Below are 17,459 nucleotides of genomic sequence, written 5' to 3'. Positions count from 1 at the left end.
AGAGCGGTAAACGAGAGGAAACTTTACCCATGGGTCAGCCTCGGAGGGAAGATATATTGCCCATGGGTCAGTGCAGAGAAAGGACGGGCAAAATCCATATTGGTCCGTCTGCCTTGCCCCCTTTATATAGTGATAAAATATTCAAATCCAGCCATTACTTCACATTAGGCCACTCTGTAGAGATGCCAGGGAGAAAACCACAGAATGTATACATGCCGGTTCGCACACAGTTTTGGTGCATTGATAGTTACATTAAAATGTCTTCCTCCCATTAGAGGCACAGCCCTCATCCGCACTCACGTCTGACATTTAAGGTGTGTTCGCATGTGTATTTGTACATGAGTGCGTCTGCATAAAAGGCATGATCAGAGGTTTTTTTCTCATCTCGTCGTTTCCCTGAACAGGGCATCAAAGTGATATGGGGGCTAAGTGTGTGCGGGTTAGGTACTCGCTTGGATTAAAGAAGCGCTGCTTTGCTGCTTAGAGTTAAGTCTCACCTCCTGCACACACAGAAACACACTAAAGTCTCTTTCCCTTCTCTTCGTTATGTTTAACAGCGATGACTGTATGGTCTGCTAACCTCGTCTGGGTGTTTCCTTCTGACTAAGTGCTGTGTCAGTCAGACCTGAATTTGCGTGGGTGTGTGTGTGAGAGACGAGTAGTTATTGGGGATAGATGCACTCGCTTTTTCTTTTCTTTTTAATCTCGTTAAAAAGAAAAGAAAAAGCACTTTTGTTGCTGCTGCACAGAAGAGTTGGTAGTGTGTTGTTTCTTAGACTTTAGGTTCAGGGAAACAAAATTCCTCCAGTAATTATTTTTGACCACTTACGCTATCGTTATCTGCGGGTGACGTGGCAGCAGGTGCAGCTTGTATAACATTTAGTGTCTAGCCAATGTATTTCAAGGTCTGCTGACATTCTAATAATATTTTTGTATGTGGAAGCTGAAAACATGGTGACGGTCTCTTGCTCTCTCTCTCTTTTTTAAATATATATATATATATATAAATGAATTGCACTGAAGCATACTGATGCTCGTCACAGTCCAAGCTAATTTTACACTAATTACAGTTTAGACGGGAAAAGTTGTTTTGCCAGGATGTGTCAAACCGCAGTGCTCCAGAAAGAAATTAGGGAGAAGGGGAATTTTCTAATAGGACTCTTGTTATTGTGTTTGCTATTTTTGAACAAGCCTGGCAACAAGTGCCAATTTTCCAGGTTGTGTAGGAGGTAAAATGTGCAAGTGCTTGACTTGCTCTCCTCCTCGTGTCTTTCTTTCAGGGCACAGGGTGAAGTTAGAAGACCCCCAGAAGATGCAGTTCTCAGACAGGCTGTCGGAGATCGAACGCTACCAGCGGAGTATGAGGATAGGCCCGGGAAACGCCAATCCTCGCCAAATCCACCAACCCCACCTTGGCACCACACCGGGTAAGGAGGTCCACTGACATATACGAGCGCAACCGGCAAACTTTCACATCTCTTTCGAAAGCACCAGTTCTGAAACTGTGACGCTGAACGAGTGTGGGGAAAATTCACAAACATAATTTGCTGTTACTTTCGTGCTGACCTTTATTTATGATTCAACTTTGACCCTTTTTATTGATAGTTTTAGGCCTTTGCTTGACTCTGAACACACAAACACACACTCCTCGTGCCTATGGTATGACAACTTTTCTCCGTGCCCCTGGTACACTGCGCAGAAGCACTTTGCCACACAAACACACACACATCTGAAAAACTCAACATGGCTACATCTAAAAATACACAAATCTTGTTGTGAGTAATTTTATTTGTTGGAGCCATTTTCTTTCTACCGAGCTTCACCCACAATGCATCACTGTGCATCTACCTGTGACGGGAAGCTCGTAAACATTAATGGCGACCCACATTATTTAGCTTCATGACAGATGTAGATCAGCTGAAAGAAACCACTTCCTGCTCCTACTATCGCGATACTGTAGACAAAACAAAGAGTGCATATTTTTAACCGTGTTTATCTCATTTTCCACAAACATATTTAAGAGAAGAAAGTCATCTACAGCCCATATTTTCAAAAATGAGTTAGAAGGAAGAATTTGTACACTTTAATTTGGCTCTTTAAAGACTTAGAACTGAAAATCTCCTTTAATAAGCCGAACATATTTGGTTTAATTTGGCTGAAGTAATTGAATCTGTTCATATGTCAGCACAGCACACGCTGTTCACCTCGCCCTGAGCTAAGCCAAGAGACTTTCATGTTCTCCACAAACTTTCCTGAGGTCTGTTCCACTAATCTGAGAGCAGTTATGCGTTGGCCGTTCGAGGGGAAGCTCGTGTCAGCTTTGTCCCCGGATGCCCTGCGCTGGTGGGTCTGGGCCCCACAGCGCGCGGGGTAGAATCCGCGGCCAGGTGGCGCGGCCGCCGCTGCCAGCCGAGCTTGGCCGAGGTGCCGAAGCTGGCCTCCGCACACCGCGCGACTACAGCCTCAGGAATGTAGCAGCCTTCCGCTACCTTGGCAATCACGTCAGTCTGAGACTGTCCGAATGTGTAGGGGTGCGGGGGCGGCTGGGGGGGGGGGGGGAGAGCTGAGAGTCAGACAGAGGTGGTGCGACCGGAGGGGAGGAGGCTGTGTGTCAGCTGTGGACAGCTGCGTGGGTGAGGATGACTCTTCCTTCTCTGTTGGAGCCTCTTTAACAGGAAGCACACATGCCTGAACGCAAACTTCGGCCCACTCTCTGGTTCTCATGCCGGCTAATGAATCTCATTACCTTTGTATCAGCACGCTGCTGTGTACAGGAGGGCTTGTTTGGGAGCTCTGAGCCGTGTGTGGGTGGAACACTATCAGTGTGCACACTGTTTGGCCTTGTGCTTAGCTTAGCCAGCACTGACTCACCAGTACAGGGCTATCTAACAGCTGACTGCAGAGAACACGGGGTCTTTCACCCTGCTCTCCTCTGTCCTTACTGTTGATATCGCTTTTGTTCCCCTGTACGGCGTGTACCCAGATCAAAACACGTCAGCCATTTTAAAAACAAAGCGACAGGTTATGCTGAAGCTAAACGGCGCGGCTCTTCGACACAATGCAGTCACTGCGATGATCGTTTTCTGACGGCTCGGGGTTCGCAGGGTTGCCTGCCAATAAAAAGACCCCTGCAGCAAAGCTCACACTTTAGGTTTCTGGCTTGAAAAGTGGGCGGGGGGAGCGCATGGGCGGGCCGGCGGGGATGCACGCCAATCGGCGGGGAGAGGTGTATAGACACGGTCCAGACGGCAGACGAAGCGCTCGGCTCTCGTCTGCCTCTCGCAGGATTAGGGCAGGAATTAGACTCGCCTGGCTTCAAAGGCCTGCGATGTTGCAACGCACACATGTAGTGGGAGAGCAGACACAACACGCTAACATCTCTTGGAAGTGTCAAGATAAGTTAAAGGCCTTGAGCTTCAAGTTACAGCTGCCGGTGACTCGAGGCTGTCTATAAGAAGCGCGTGTGAGCGAGACAGACGAGGGGAAGGGCTGTAAAAACCACACACCTTAATCTGTGGTATTACCGTCGTGACGGCACACCGCAGGGCAAGAGTGGTAAAATAATTAAATAACAGAGGAGAGAGCCTTTCTCCCTCCCACCTCGTCTATCCGCCGGCTGAGCGGCAGCCCGTGGATGTATGTTGTGGCACGGATCCAGCAGAGCGGTCCCGTATGCGTAGCATTCGCGCACAGACGACAGCGCGACAGCATTACGAGCAAAGCTCAAACAAAAATAGACTCGTTGTAATAAATCCCATCCAGAGACACAGGGAGGTGTTTACATATCAACAACACACACGTCTCTGCTTTTGACAATCCCCGCCAGACGCTGTTGTACTTTGCAGATACTTTAAGTCCCGAAGCCTGTTTGTTTGAGAATTGCCGGGTGATAAATCGCCCATCAACATGTTATAATTAAATGGATTCCCTTCTTGCTGTTACAAAAGATGTTTTCCATTATCCGAGGCTGGAACCTCCCCCCCTCCAACCCCGTCCCCTCTGAAGACATCTACAAAAAGGAAAGCATAGTGTCACCCTCCTCCTAAAGCCTCCTTGCTTCATATTGTTGTCTGAGCCGTGAAACACCGTCTCAGTTTGCTCGTCAACAGGACACGTCTGCAGACATCAGCCACCGCTGGATTCTTAAATCACAGCGAGACAAAGATGATTGCACCATAAGCACACTGAAAATAAAAACACACACACATAGTTTCATTCTAGTGTTGCAAGTTCTCCGCTAGTGCCCCAGACAGACAGGGTAATTAAGAGCTCATTACAGTGCATGCAGTGACAGGATTCCTGCGCGCTGGCAGACGCTACACTCGCTGCTTGTTTTTGTTCTTCTGTGTCCACAGGTAAGCCTGCTAGACATGTGGAATGATTCTCAGCTAGGGTGGAGGGACTGTGTGTGTGTGTGTGGTTGAAAAATGCATGGTTCAACTCGTGCAGTCAAGCAAATCTGACACTCAGACAATCAAGTACTAAATTGTTATTCTGGTTTTCAAAACCTCAAGTGAGCTACATGTGTACACTATGTGTATCAGAGGAAGGGAAGAAAAAAAACTGCCACCCACAGATACACAATGTATTCGACAACATTTACAGTCTTAAGGGAAGCGAGCAGCTGATTGATAATGTGATTCATTTATATCAAAGTTAAAAGTGGAAAACAGATTCCAGTTTTACCCTAATCCGTTTTAAAAGCAGACAAAACTCAACAAGCCCTTGGCAGAGCCTCTAACAGACAGCGGAGAAGAAAGACGCTCTTTTAACTTTAAATGTGTTTTAACAGTTAGAGAGGCGGGAGGGGGAGAAAAGAAACGGAGCACCAATTTAATCATCCAAAAAGAAAGTCCTGGCACTTTTGAGGTGGTATCACTTAACGTGTTATTTGTTCCAACACCTGTGTGTTCCTCTCTGAAGATGAATATCAGATACTAGCATAACGTTCCACCATCGAGTCAAGTGCTCAGGGCTTTGATGACGGCCCAAAACTGTGTGTGCGTGTGTGTGTGTCTGAGTCATGTGGTGATGTTGCTGAAAAACTCGGCGTAATCTTCCAGATCTACTATATTACTCACTGCATTTTTTTTGCCGTATTCAGCTTTTACCCGGAAAGCTCTTGCCCCTTAATGACTCTTCTACAAATGCTGGTACCGCTGGCGTCACGCTGCACAACTGGCGCACATCTGCTGCAGCTCGGCTCTGGCGCGCTCGCTCAGTGCGTTCAGGCTGTGGCCTCCGAGTTGGAATTGACTCGAAAAAGTCCCGTTTGATGGAGGACCGGCCTGATTCAGCCCCTCCTGCCTCGTCCACAGTGACCACACTGTTTACTCCACATAAACAAGCCGGCCGGCCCCCCAGATTCGAGGCGGCGCTCTGCTACTGCCGCAAACTGAGAGGCTCGAGCTAATTCACACATCCCGAACGACACGATCAGCCAATTAGAAGACAGGAAGTTAGCGCCGTCAGGTAGCTGTGGAGTATAGCCACCGCGCTCGTTGGGTTTCATGCAGACTTGTGCCAAACCCGAGCAGGAAGCTGGCCCTCTGAGGTAAATGCAACTAAAACGAGCAGGAACTGGAACAGTCCTTTAGACACTCTGTTTTACTTCTGCACTCCACTATTTACATAATATGTCAATGGCCACCACAGAGTTTATTTGTTATGGTGCCTGAAAGCTTCACTTGTGGTTAGTCTCTTTTTGTGACCCTGAGATGAATAATTCAAACTGAAAATGTTTCTTTTCTTCAACTGAGGAACAAAAAAAAGCTCTTTTGAAGCCCTGGTGGGGAAAAAACACCAAAAAAAAAAAACAAAGAAAAGGAGAAGTGAGAGCGAGATGTTTTTTACCAGACTCAACTGTTTGTGTAAGTTATAATTTCACATCAGAGCCGGGCCCAGTTTTACATTTCAGCAATTACAGAAACTACATGTGAGCCATGAACAGTCTCTATTGAGTCTGGGGAGAGGGGAAGGGCGGGCGGACGACGAGCCCTGAAAGAGAACATAGGATTTTTCAGCCCATGTGTTTGTTTTTGCTCACGTTATAAGTGAGGGCTCAAAAGACATATCAAATGTCCCACATAGCTGAGCCAAGGCCGTGTCCCTCCCCTCTCTAACACGCTCTCTTTCTCCCCCCTTCCCTCGCTGGCGTCTTTCTTTCTGTCTTGCTCGCTCTCTCACATTCTCTCCCTGTTGCGACGCCTGAGGCCTGAGCGAAACAGGAAGCCAGCACAAGGACCGGCATTCACTGTGTCTCAATGACACGCTTCATTACGGCAGGCGCGTTACATGTCTCAGAGGCGTCGCTGGATCCGGAGTCACGAGGATGGACGCCATTTTGGCTCTAACATCTTCTCAGCCGCCTCCTTTCATGTACACATGCGCTTCAAAAAGCAGCACATGTGTGTTCCGAAACTACACTGGCACCGCCCCCAAAAGCTTCTCATTAGTGACGCGGTGGCCACTGCTCAGCCACCGCCTTCCTCTTTCCTCGGCTCCGCCCAGGGCTGAGGGGCGGCCGGCCGTCTTATTAACAGGGGTAATCTGTGCCTCTGGTATTGACGTTGTCTGCTGGCCAATCAAAATATTTGAAGGAAATGTTTATTTTCTTGAGCGAATCGCACCAGCTGCTTGCAAGCCTTTCTGAATAAGGCCATTTATGTGTAAGAATTTGCCATTGTGAGGCACAGTGCAGGACCTCTCGGTGACTGAGTGCTGATTTGGGTCTTTGCAAAGGAAGTGCAGGAGCTCCAGGGGAAGCAGAGATCGTACACTAGTTAAGCCCAGTGTGGCTATAGGTGAACAACCCAGCACCGCCCTCCTCTCTGCCTCTGGCACCCCCCTCTCCATCCTAATTGCCGCTACAGGAGGCTGGGAGAGGGAGGGTGTGCGGAGTCACGCTGAGGTTAGACGGCTGATTGATGCTGTCGTTAAAGGGAGACGACACGAGAAAAATTGTAATGCACGTTTTTCTTATATTTACGCACATTTGATGAAAAAGTTTTAAACGAGACGTAACACTATCCACTGGGCTGTCACGCAGCACATGTGCCAAGGCGCTCCACGCAGCTTCGTGCGCGTTGTCGTGTAACGACTGCGCCGTCTCAGACCGAGAGCAAACAGCCAGCTGTTTGTGCTGCGGTGTGACCGTGCAGTGTGAAGCAGGGTCCCACGCGTTGGGCCAGTAGCTCCTCGACCCTCCTCGGCTTCCTGACAGCTTGGCTGGAGAAGCTTCACAGGTCTCTCCGGCGTCTCGCCTGAAAGTCCCAAAAATATCTCATATGCACCCATCGAGCATGTTTTTCCAAGCTCGGTCTCACCGTGGTGAGAAAACCACCCCTCCTCTTCCCAGCCTTCACTGCTCAGTCAGCACAGACCAACCTGTGACAGGAAAACATCTCCAAATGTCCAGATGTCAAGACGGTTCTGCCCAGTCTGTCGAGAAGGCGTTTTTGGATTGTGTTTTAGATTGCTCAGGCGCAGGCAGTGACCTCCTCACCCCGTACACGCACATAACTCGTATTAATTCCCAGAATTGCTCTACTGGATTGTTTATAAAGCCCACATCCTCACATATTGCTTGTATCTGTGTGTGTTCTTGCAGCCCTGTGGCAGGAGCAGATGGACACCCCCACCCTGAAGACCTGCAAGGTGGAGGAGGACCTGAGACCATGGCCAGGTGAGACACTGCAATGCACTGCTTTTATTTTTACCCCCACACACTCAGCTTGACAGGGAGGTTTCTAAAAACACATCATACGCAATAAAATACCGTCATACAGAAAATTATACGAGGACAGTTCGTGCAATCAACAGTTATAGATCAAATATACGTAAATTAAATTAAACATATTTAAGTCGAAATCAAATCAGAAAGTGTCTCAGACTGCACACTGGTTGTAAGGGGAGAGACGTTTGTCATGGTTGGTTCTTGCAAGAAGTCTCACTATTACACTTCATACTTGATAAAAGAACTAATTTAACTAAGCATGAGACTGTATTTATTTTAGGATGTTGTTTATGCATGACGGTGTCTTTGTGCGTGTGTTTCAATTTGAAACCGAGTTGCGAAAAAGCAGCCTGAAGGGTGAAGTCACTAGTAAGGACTTGTGTGAGCAAGCGTGCAAAACACAATGGAGATCCTTTTGAATATAAGTCTTTAAAAACATCTCGCACTGCTTTGTTTTAATTAGTAAACGTCGTTTTTCCAAACCAAAAGAAAAAAGCTGGAAAGAGGGCGCGCCAGCGTACCAATGATATTAGTCTGTTTCATTTTGCCTGTAGGGCCCGACTACATCACACGGCGTTCCCGTAGTGCCACCATCCTTCTTGCCTTTCCCCCTTCTTCTTTGTTTCATTTGTATCTTGGCGATTTTGATCAAAAGCCCTCTCAGTCTTGCATTCTCCCACACACAACCCACCACTCCACACCGGACGTGCTGACTCATACGCTCACGCTGTGACACAAAATGACTCTTAGATTTAGCACGGCGCTCTTGCTCTCTTTTCTGCATTTTATCAGATACAACACAATGTCTAAGGCAAAGAAGAGAAATGTGTCCGAGCGCTGACACGGCAGAATTACGCGTCTGTGCAAAGCCACTCGGGGCTGTGTGAGAGACTGGAAGCAGCGAGAAAACAATTTAACAACAGCGATTCTCATGTAGCTACAATCCCAATGACTGCTTAACAAATACATCACACCGGTCGCTTTACAAGTGAGTATCGTATCTCTCGCAGAAAAAGATTTACTTAACAAAAAAATATTTTAATCGTGTCACCTCGTGTGTCGACGCATTAGGGAAATCTCAGGGTTTTTGTAATCACAGACTTCTTTTTCCCGTGCTTGTGTTGCATGTCACAAGTTGAGAACATGCAAAATCCTCCGCGCTCACATGATGAAGTGCTAACATGGACGAGGCTTTGGGGCTGCCACAGTACAGAGGTGATCGGTATTTGCATCCGACACGATGCTCCGGCTCCAAAGCCTCGGCGCTTAAATAAACACCTGGAGATCATTTGTGTTCATTTGGGTCTCCTATTCTGCAGCGCCGGCCCCGCCGTGGCGTTACGTTACCCTGTACTCGTCGGCCAATTATCAACAGCGCCGTCTCAACCTAATGGCATCCACTGTAAATCAACCAGACGCTTTCTGCTTGTGAGCAGCTGGGCCTTTTCAGCGATTATATCAGAGAAAAAGATTAGAAAACTTTCTTATTACGCAGCACGGTGGCTCTTTCCTCGTAGCCGCACCAGCCTTCTCTCTTTTTCCTCCTTCCACTTATTTGCCTGAGACACCCTTCTCTGGGTGCTGGCCGTCACAGTTTGCATCAAGCCTGAGTAAACATTTCACAGGTGAACGCCTGGATTTGCATCCCCCCCATTGTCAGCCACCACATTGAGGCACACGTGCGCACACACACACACAAGCCCGTGCACATTTACACACAGAGACGTGACCGCCTCAAACCTGCCCTTGTGTTAACAACCAAAATCAGTTTCTCCCGTATGCAAACAAGACAAACCTCCTGTCATATCTGGGTTACACGCTTGAGTGTGGACTAGAGGACTTCTTGACCTAAGCAGAAAGGAGGAGGGCTCCACCCTTGGCACTGCAGAATTCAAAAAGAGCATGGCGCTGCACTTCAGAGCTCACGCTAGAACACCGTGTTCTCTATAAAAGCCTCGATTCCCAGCTACCCGCTTCATACACTCAGAACATCACACACTGTGCTAGCTAGGCCTCTGGGGTCCATCCTTTATCCTGTCCCTGCAATTTAGTCAACACGTTTCAGATGAGCCTAATGGAGATCATGTGTGGTTTTGTGCCGTAGAGGTTACAGGCAGCGAGCACTCGGCTCGGTTAGGAAGACCCTCTCTGCCAAAGATACACCACCGTTACCACAGCCGCAGCAGCAAACCCTGCACTTATGTTGGGTGGGGGAGGGTGGGGATGCAGGAAGGTATGCAACGCAGTCAAGAGGGAGAAAAAGCAGACTGCAAACTTTGCTTCTCGATTACAGGACACTTTGTTTAGCCCTCTCCTCCAGAGGGAGCTACTGTACTGTACCAGACTCCTCAGGGCTCCCAGCCAAAAACCTGAGACTGCACAAGCCCATTAAGGTGTTGTGATAAGCGTCCAGTCCAGTTTCCCCTGACGGAGCACAGGAGTCGATCCCCACCGCAGTTTGGCCCACACATTTCCACCGACTTCAATTAAGCGGAGGTCGTGGGCGGCGTGGGCGGCGTGGGCGGCAGCAGCGAGAGCTGTCGTGTCCCCAAGCCGCAGAACGCCTCCCCAGTTTCACCCCGAAGCCTAAATTTAGCACAGAGTGGGACAGATGAAGGGACAGACAGGGAGAGAGAGCGAGAGACGGGGAGAGGGAGCGAAAGCTTTTTGAGAGTCCGGTAGGAATTAGTAGGCTGACTCCACTTCACCCGAATCAACAGCAGCTGAGGGCTTGGATTTTCCTCGCGTGAAATCAGATACGGAGCCCGACTCCTGTGCCTGGTAGACTCTGGAAAAAGAAACAGCCCCCCCACCACCACCACTACTAACTCCCTCATCCCCTCCCAAAAAAAAAAAAAAAAAAAAAGGAAATTCAACAGCACCAATGTGTTGCTGGAAAAAAAACACAAAGAGTAAAGCTGGGGCCATGGAAATTGCAAAGGAACTGATTTTTTTGCAGCTGAAAATGGACCCACTTCTCCAGACATAGGGAAAAGACATTTCAACAAGACCGTGGCACGCAAGTTTGGCATTCTCCCCCCTCGGGGCTGTGGCGTGCAAGCGCTTGCTATTTGACAAATACAAGCTTTCTTTTCTCTGCCATCCAAATCCACATTTTACACTTGAAGTCATGTGGGCAGACTGGACCCATGGAAGCCACAAACAGACAAACAAATAACCACGGGCGTACACAGGCGTGGACTGAGCGCTGACATCAGGTATGAGGAACACTCAGTCTTTATGGCATACAACCAGGTCAAGGGCGTTTGTTCTGGCTGAAGGCCACCTTATTGTTTTGCAAAATATCTGAGCATCACGAACACAAAGACTCAACGCGCTCAACTTGCCAAACAACACTTAATATTTCACACCTTTACCTGGGAATTTAAAAGTGTGTCTGAAGCCAGTAAAACCACAACAGTAGCAGGTAATTTTAGCATTTAGCTTACATGCAATTAAAACAAAGTGAAAATAAAACAAAGGTATTAAGTACAATAAGCAGAAACTTGGAAAATAACTGGTGCTGTACTTGGACTGAAACACAAATACTATCGGAGGTGTCAGTCGGCAGCTTTCAGAAATCTGTGAATGGGTTCGTTTCCAAAGCTCGGGCGGTGTAAGATCAGCCAATAGCGCTCCTTAGCTGAGCGAGGAGGGAAATATGGTGTTTGAGTTACTTGGTGACAGTAGTGGCATCAAATCACAGAGCCAAGCCGAACCCTTCAGCGATATTTCTATTTCCCTTTTGCCAGCTGAATAAATGAGAACGTGTGCAGTGACATGGCAGACACAGCAGCCTGGTTCAGCTGTGCTTCGTTACCTGTGAGATTACACTTGGCAGTGACTCTGACAGGTCCTTCACTGTGATACACATTAGTTTAGATATACACAGAAACACAACTTCTCTTCCTGCGTCCCCTCCCCTCCTCTGTCTCTCCGACCGTCTCCGACTGCGACCGTCCGCCTCTGCCACCTAAATATGATTTATGACAAGCCGCACAACAGCGCAGCGAGCCGTCTGTGTTTATACAAAGCACCCCTCGCTACAGACAATGCCTCTTTTCATTGCTCTGAAAAAGATAGAAAACTGTGCGTTGCGTCTTTTGAAGCAGTGGTGGGAGGGCTGTGGCAAGGGGGCCTTTTCATAACTCCGGTCTTGTGCACGGGGCTGTGGGATGATGTGCTGTCAGTGCTTGATGACTGTTATTAAGCAAAGAAATGTCTCAGTTCATTACTTTGAGCAAACATTTCCATGGACCGGTATATCGCAAGAAACTTGAGCTCCGAATTGGGGGTCTGGGGAGATTTGCTGCTCTGGAAATGTGGGTCTGTTTTTTTCTTGGGAATAATAGAAAAGAGAGATCTCTGAGTCGCTGGTTTCATAATTGCAAGAGCAGTTTGAATGTTTTCTGGCTCTTTCCAACCTTTTGTTTCTCTGTTTTTATAACAGCGACTACAGAGCTCTTCCCGCAGAGGACCACCTTCCCGTCTCTGTCACCGCTGACCGACCCTCGCTTCTCAGATCCCCGCATGCACTACCCCGGGGCCTTCCCCTACTCCACCAACACCTCCAGCACCGGCATTAGTGGCCTTAGCATGTCAGCCTCTACTAGATACCACACCTACCTGCCACCACCCTACTCAAACAACCAATCCCAAAACTTCCAGTCCAACTCCTACCTGTATTATGGCACAGGCTCTGGATCCTACCAGTTCTCCATGGTGGCTCCGGGGAATACCGGGGGCGAGCGCTCTCCCACCCGCCTACTGTCCTGCTCGGGGGCTACAGGCGCTGGCGGGACCAACAGCCTGATGAACCCGGGCCTAAACACCCAGAGCGAGGGCGTGGAAGCCGACGGCAGCCACAGCAACTCCCCCACAGCCATGAGCGCTTCGGGTCGCTTGGATGAATCTGTCTGGAGGCCTTACTGACTGACAGACAGCTAGACAAGAAGAGAAGGAGAAAACAACGTAAAGAGGATGATGAACAAAGAAAAAAGAAGCTGAACACTGAAAGAAAAGAAGAAGAAAAAAAACAAAAAAAAAGAGAAATGCTGCATGTTTGTCTTTTATTTCTCCGGCACTCGCTTTAAAGACCTTCTGCTTTCACCAAATCCCCCGAGACTATTTGTTTTGTAAATTCTTGAACTCCTGCACTGTACCGAGGTACCGCCAAAGAACCGGAAAAGCCATACGAGCTGACGCGTTACTTGGCAGAGACTGCAAACAGAAGAGAGAGTAAAACGAGTGAAGCCGAAGTAATGTGCCGGCATCGTTTGTCTTGTGCAAACAGGTACTCATCAAAGACGAATGAACAAAAGGCGGCGGAGGCGTGATCAATCAGCACAGCTGACGAACTGAAAAACCGCAGCAGAAATCCCTCAAACAGACCGATCCAGCTCACTCGGCGGGTGGAGGAGAGAAGTCGGACTCCTGCGAGGCATGGCTGCACTGCTGTAGCAATCCTTCCTTTTTGAAGCTTTAATTTCTGTCAAATTTCAACATTGTAAAAACGATTGAGTCAGTTGTGAAAACATTGTCAGCTGCACCCAAAGGCTGTTTCGTGCGCTCACGGTGGTTATGCAGTACCTTATTGCCTAATTTATTATCCAAATGGACACGTTTGGAGCCACGCTGCGCAGTGGACGTTTCGACACAACTGCTGCATTATTGAGAAACAAAAGCATTTTACCTGTCGTGTTTTTAGATACGACTCCTCCTCTGCCGCGTCATCAGTCGATCGCGCTTCAACAGGACAGTGGCTGATATTTCAAGGAATGTATAAAGACTAAAGCAGAGGAGGGTTTCTTGGTTTTTTTGTTTTCCTGTAGGAGTCCTGTTGTCTCTACTCTTTACTTTTCCTTTGATGTTCTTATTCAAGCCCTTTTCTAAAGAAAAAAAAGTCCCAGTCTGGTATTTTTAAACTGGATGAGACGGTTTACCTTTCATATTTATTTGAGCCAAAATTTGAGGAAATGTATGCATATACCCCAAATCCTTAAGCATTTCTCTCTGCCTTTCCTTTTTTTTATATAAATATATATACAGTATATATACCATGTTTTGTTGTTAAGTATAAATTTGGAATTTGTGTAATATATTGCTACTAAATTATAAAAAAAACCAAAACCTTTAATGTAATTTTTTGCCTTCCAATGTAGCTTCGATGCACTAAAACTTTTATTCCTGAGTGAACAGTGCCCAACAGCATCTTCTAGAGCTGTAAGCTTTTAAAAAAAGTTCCAAAATTGCCTTTCTGCGCTTAAAAAAACCAAAAAAGCCATTTGCTGAATTTTTTGCACTATGTTTGAACTTTCATTTCTCTCTATTTTTGGGTTTCTACATTTACAAATATCCAGAAGCATGCCGACACAAACATGGATAGATATATAGACATCAACTTAAGTCGCCAAATCATTTCGTGATCAGACACACAAACACATTCCTGCACCACAGGTGTGTGTGCGCATTCCCCCTGTCCTGGGAGGGCCTTTCCCCTTTAGCTACACATGTGATCCCGTGTTTCCATAAATTAGGAGGAGAGGATGAAGGGATGGAGGAAGACAGGTGGGGTCAAAAGGGGTATCTTCTTACAAAACCAGGGGCAGTTGGAAAAAAAAAACCCTCTGTTGTTGTGCACCGGTCCTTTTGTTCTAAATAATCAGTGAGTGCTTTGAAACCTTTTATGGCTCCCAGTCTAATTTACTGTCAGTGCCATGGGGGTCGTAGCTCCGCCAGCTCTGCCTGCACACATCGCCTTGGCACGAGGTGTGCTAAAGATATCTACAAGAAGTATCAGGTATCCAGTATTTACCGGGAAACTCTTTCACAAGAATGAAGATGATTAGGATTCACGACTCTGAAAGTTGGCGGCTCGTGTGATAAACAAGTAAGCTTTAATGTAAGTGAGAAGTGATCCAAAGAAGCTAGCATTTGCAGCTCAGGTAAAGAAAATAAAGTATGCAAGCTGTTTTGTATGCCCTCTGCCTTATTCCTAGTTTTTTTCTAAACGACAGCGTCTCATTCCCATCTCCCTTTGGCCTGGATGTGCCTGAAAACCTTACTGTATTATAGGCAAACATCATGCAGCTAGAGAAACCACCTACTTACTGAGATTTGTGTGGTTCCTTCAAACACAAAAAACCAAAGATCTTCACGACTGCCTGTGATACTGTTTGGATGTTTTCGATGGAGAAAATGTGTGGCAAAAAAATATCATTGTTTTTGTTTTTCTTCTGCAAACAAGCCCAAGTGTGCGAGCAAATCTTATTTTTATTGTGTGTTAATTAAAGAGCACAATGTTACTTTTTTTTTTTTTAAACAATCCCTTTCCAGCAAAATGTTCCTTCGTCTTGCTCTCTCCATCTCTTTAATGCTCAAAGCATGTACATCTGAAACTGGTATGTTAATTTAAAATCTCACCATGTATGTAATGATATCAATAATGCTTCTATACTGAGTGCTTGTAAAGTTTGCGATAATGTAGTTTTTATTCATTTTAATTAAAAAAAAATGTGTCTCACTTTTGTCTCCAAAGCTGTTTTCTTTTGGAGGATACGATTTGTAAAACATGGCCACACTTTGTGCTCACGGCTCCGCCCACCTACTTGTGAAACCTTTTGTTTACAAGGAGCAGCCAATCAGAAAAAAAGACTCAAAGAGAGCATAAAAATAGAGCCAGCAGGCTTCAGCTACTACACCGGAGTCCAGGAATGAACCATTATAGCCCCTTCAAAGGAACTCTTGGAGTGAAATGAATAAATCACACCTAGGTTAGATTAAAGTTGCATATTTATGGCCACATTGTTTGAATTTATTTGCTTAATTATAAAAACAATAGCACAGTGTAGCAGTATTCCTGGGCTTGTGAGGTGTTGTAGTTTAACAGGGCGAGGTGTTGAGAGTTAAAACACGGGGGGGGGGGTACATTTTTACCCATCACATCAGCTGAAAAATGAAGAAGGAAAAAGAAAACCCTCATAAACATCCATGGGACCCGATTCCACGCCAGCACATACTTCTAACTTCTTCAGCTCACACAGAAAATACCACGAATGCCACTGTTTTCATCTCATAACCTTACATTTGCTGGGTTGTGCCCAGTAACCCTCTAATAATTCTCCTCCCCTCTCCCATTAGCGAAACTCTCGCTGGCAATTCCTCTCGCTTCCCAGAGGTTTGAAAACGCCTCAGCTGTCAGCGCGGTGGTACCCTGAGCGTAAATAAAACGCTGCTCAGGAATCCGACACCACCCTGGCAGCCTCCGTGTTAGCGCACGTCGGCAAGTCGTCACTTGTTAAAAACAATACAGGAGTTTGGAATGTCGGCGGCCTTTTTTAACCGACGGCGCGCTCGTTAATTTACACCGCGCCGATGCCATCTGTTTGCCCCATTTGAAGCCGAGCCGTAAGATTAAACACTTGAGATGCCACCTTGCGGGGTGGTCTGATTTCAGATGTGGTTATCCTGACACCAAATACCCACAATTCTTCGCTCTTTAACTAATGCCACCTGTTGATGCGCCATGAAAGGCTTTCACTTTGTTTTTCACTAATTTTTCACTCTTTTGTTTCCTGTGTTTAGACTCTTTCATCCTTTCTTCTCGTTCAGCTCTCTCCTTTCTTTGCCTTTGTGTGGCTTCTGCTGCATGCATGTGTCTGTGTCAGGCCTTCTATGGGGGCAGCGCTGGCAGAACAACAGAGCCTCGGGATGCACACATGCAGCCTCGATACACACTGCATTCAATTAACTCTGCACACTCAAAGCATTTCCACGCAGACGCACACAATCCCCCGCTGACAGATCTCGCGTCAGCCCTCCACCCAGACGGTCTGAGCTCCACTTTGCAGTGCGAGTTCACAACAGCGTTTCCTCCAGGTCTCATCACAGAGAAGCGCTCTGCCTCGCCCCTCGCTGATCCCCCACCACTCAGGAAGCACAAAGAGAAAATGATAAGCTTTCAATTAGGCCAGGCTCAGGGGGATTTTACAGCTGTCTTCGCACACTCTGTGAGACCCGACTCTCTTGTCCACATGTGTGGAGCAGAGAGGCTCTCATCTGGCTCTGCCTTAGTCGTGGATGTACACGAGCAGAGCTGCTTTTTTCATCTTCTCTCTGCTGCTCCTCTTCCGAAAACTGTAACTCTCCCGGAAAGAGGGGAAGCGTTTGCCTGGATCAGGCTGCCTGTCTGGATGTGATTGTAGTCAAAAGGCATGATGAATTGGTGCATAGCACAAACAAAACCACTTTTTAAGTGGGTAAAGTTGAAAAAATAGACGCATAACTTGCCCCATGGCGATAGAAAAGAATAACTAACGACTGCTTTGTTTATTCTGTCTGTTGCTTATCGGCCTCCAGGATTTTTCATCTTTATTCAAAAGAAAGATGATAAAACACTGAACTGGAAATAAGACACAAACAAAGAGAAACAGAGAAAGTTTCTCATGATAACAGCATCCGCTGTTGCTTCTATGATACCTGCATGCGAAACCAATTACAGCCTCTTCTGGAGCCACTAACAACCTCTGCCCTGAACCCGTGAGAAGCAGTGGGCCTGAACCGGCTTGTTTTGGGTGCCTGGTACGTTGGCCAGCAGTCTATTTTCTAACCAGACTGGTGGTGGGAACAGCAACTACCGTCCAAAATCAGGGTTCCCACAGATTGACCGAGGAACACAAGGGCCAGGGGCTAAGAAACCACGAGAGCTGTGATGCAACCATTCTCA

At 47.0% G+C, this 17,459-nt stretch overlaps 1 protein-coding gene across 1 annotated transcript in view; it reads left to right on the top strand.

Annotated features, from left to right (window-relative positions):
• runx3 (RUNX family transcription factor 3) overlaps nucleotides 1-15,248 on the top strand; it is a 46,998-nt gene extending 31,750 nt beyond the window's left edge. The window contains exons 5-7 of the mRNA XM_087832788.1: nucleotides 1,281-1,427; nucleotides 7,610-7,684; nucleotides 12,186-15,248. Of these exons, the coding sequence (XP_087688914.1) occupies nucleotides 1,281-1,427; nucleotides 7,610-7,684; nucleotides 12,186-12,667 (704 nt within the window). The 3' untranslated portion in view covers nucleotides 12,668-15,248. The remainder of the gene's footprint in view (nucleotides 1-1,280; nucleotides 1,428-7,609; nucleotides 7,685-12,185) is intronic.
• Nucleotides 15,249-17,459: the final 2,211 nt, after the last annotated feature.

The sequence above is a fragment of the Neolamprologus brichardi genome, chromosome 19 (assembly GCF_056152115.1).
Source record: "Neolamprologus brichardi isolate AB-2024 chromosome 19, ASM5615211v1, whole genome shotgun sequence".
NCBI lineage: Eukaryota > Metazoa > Chordata > Actinopteri > Cichliformes > Cichlidae > Neolamprologus > Neolamprologus brichardi.
This window is presented reverse-complemented; position numbering and strand designations above follow the sequence as displayed.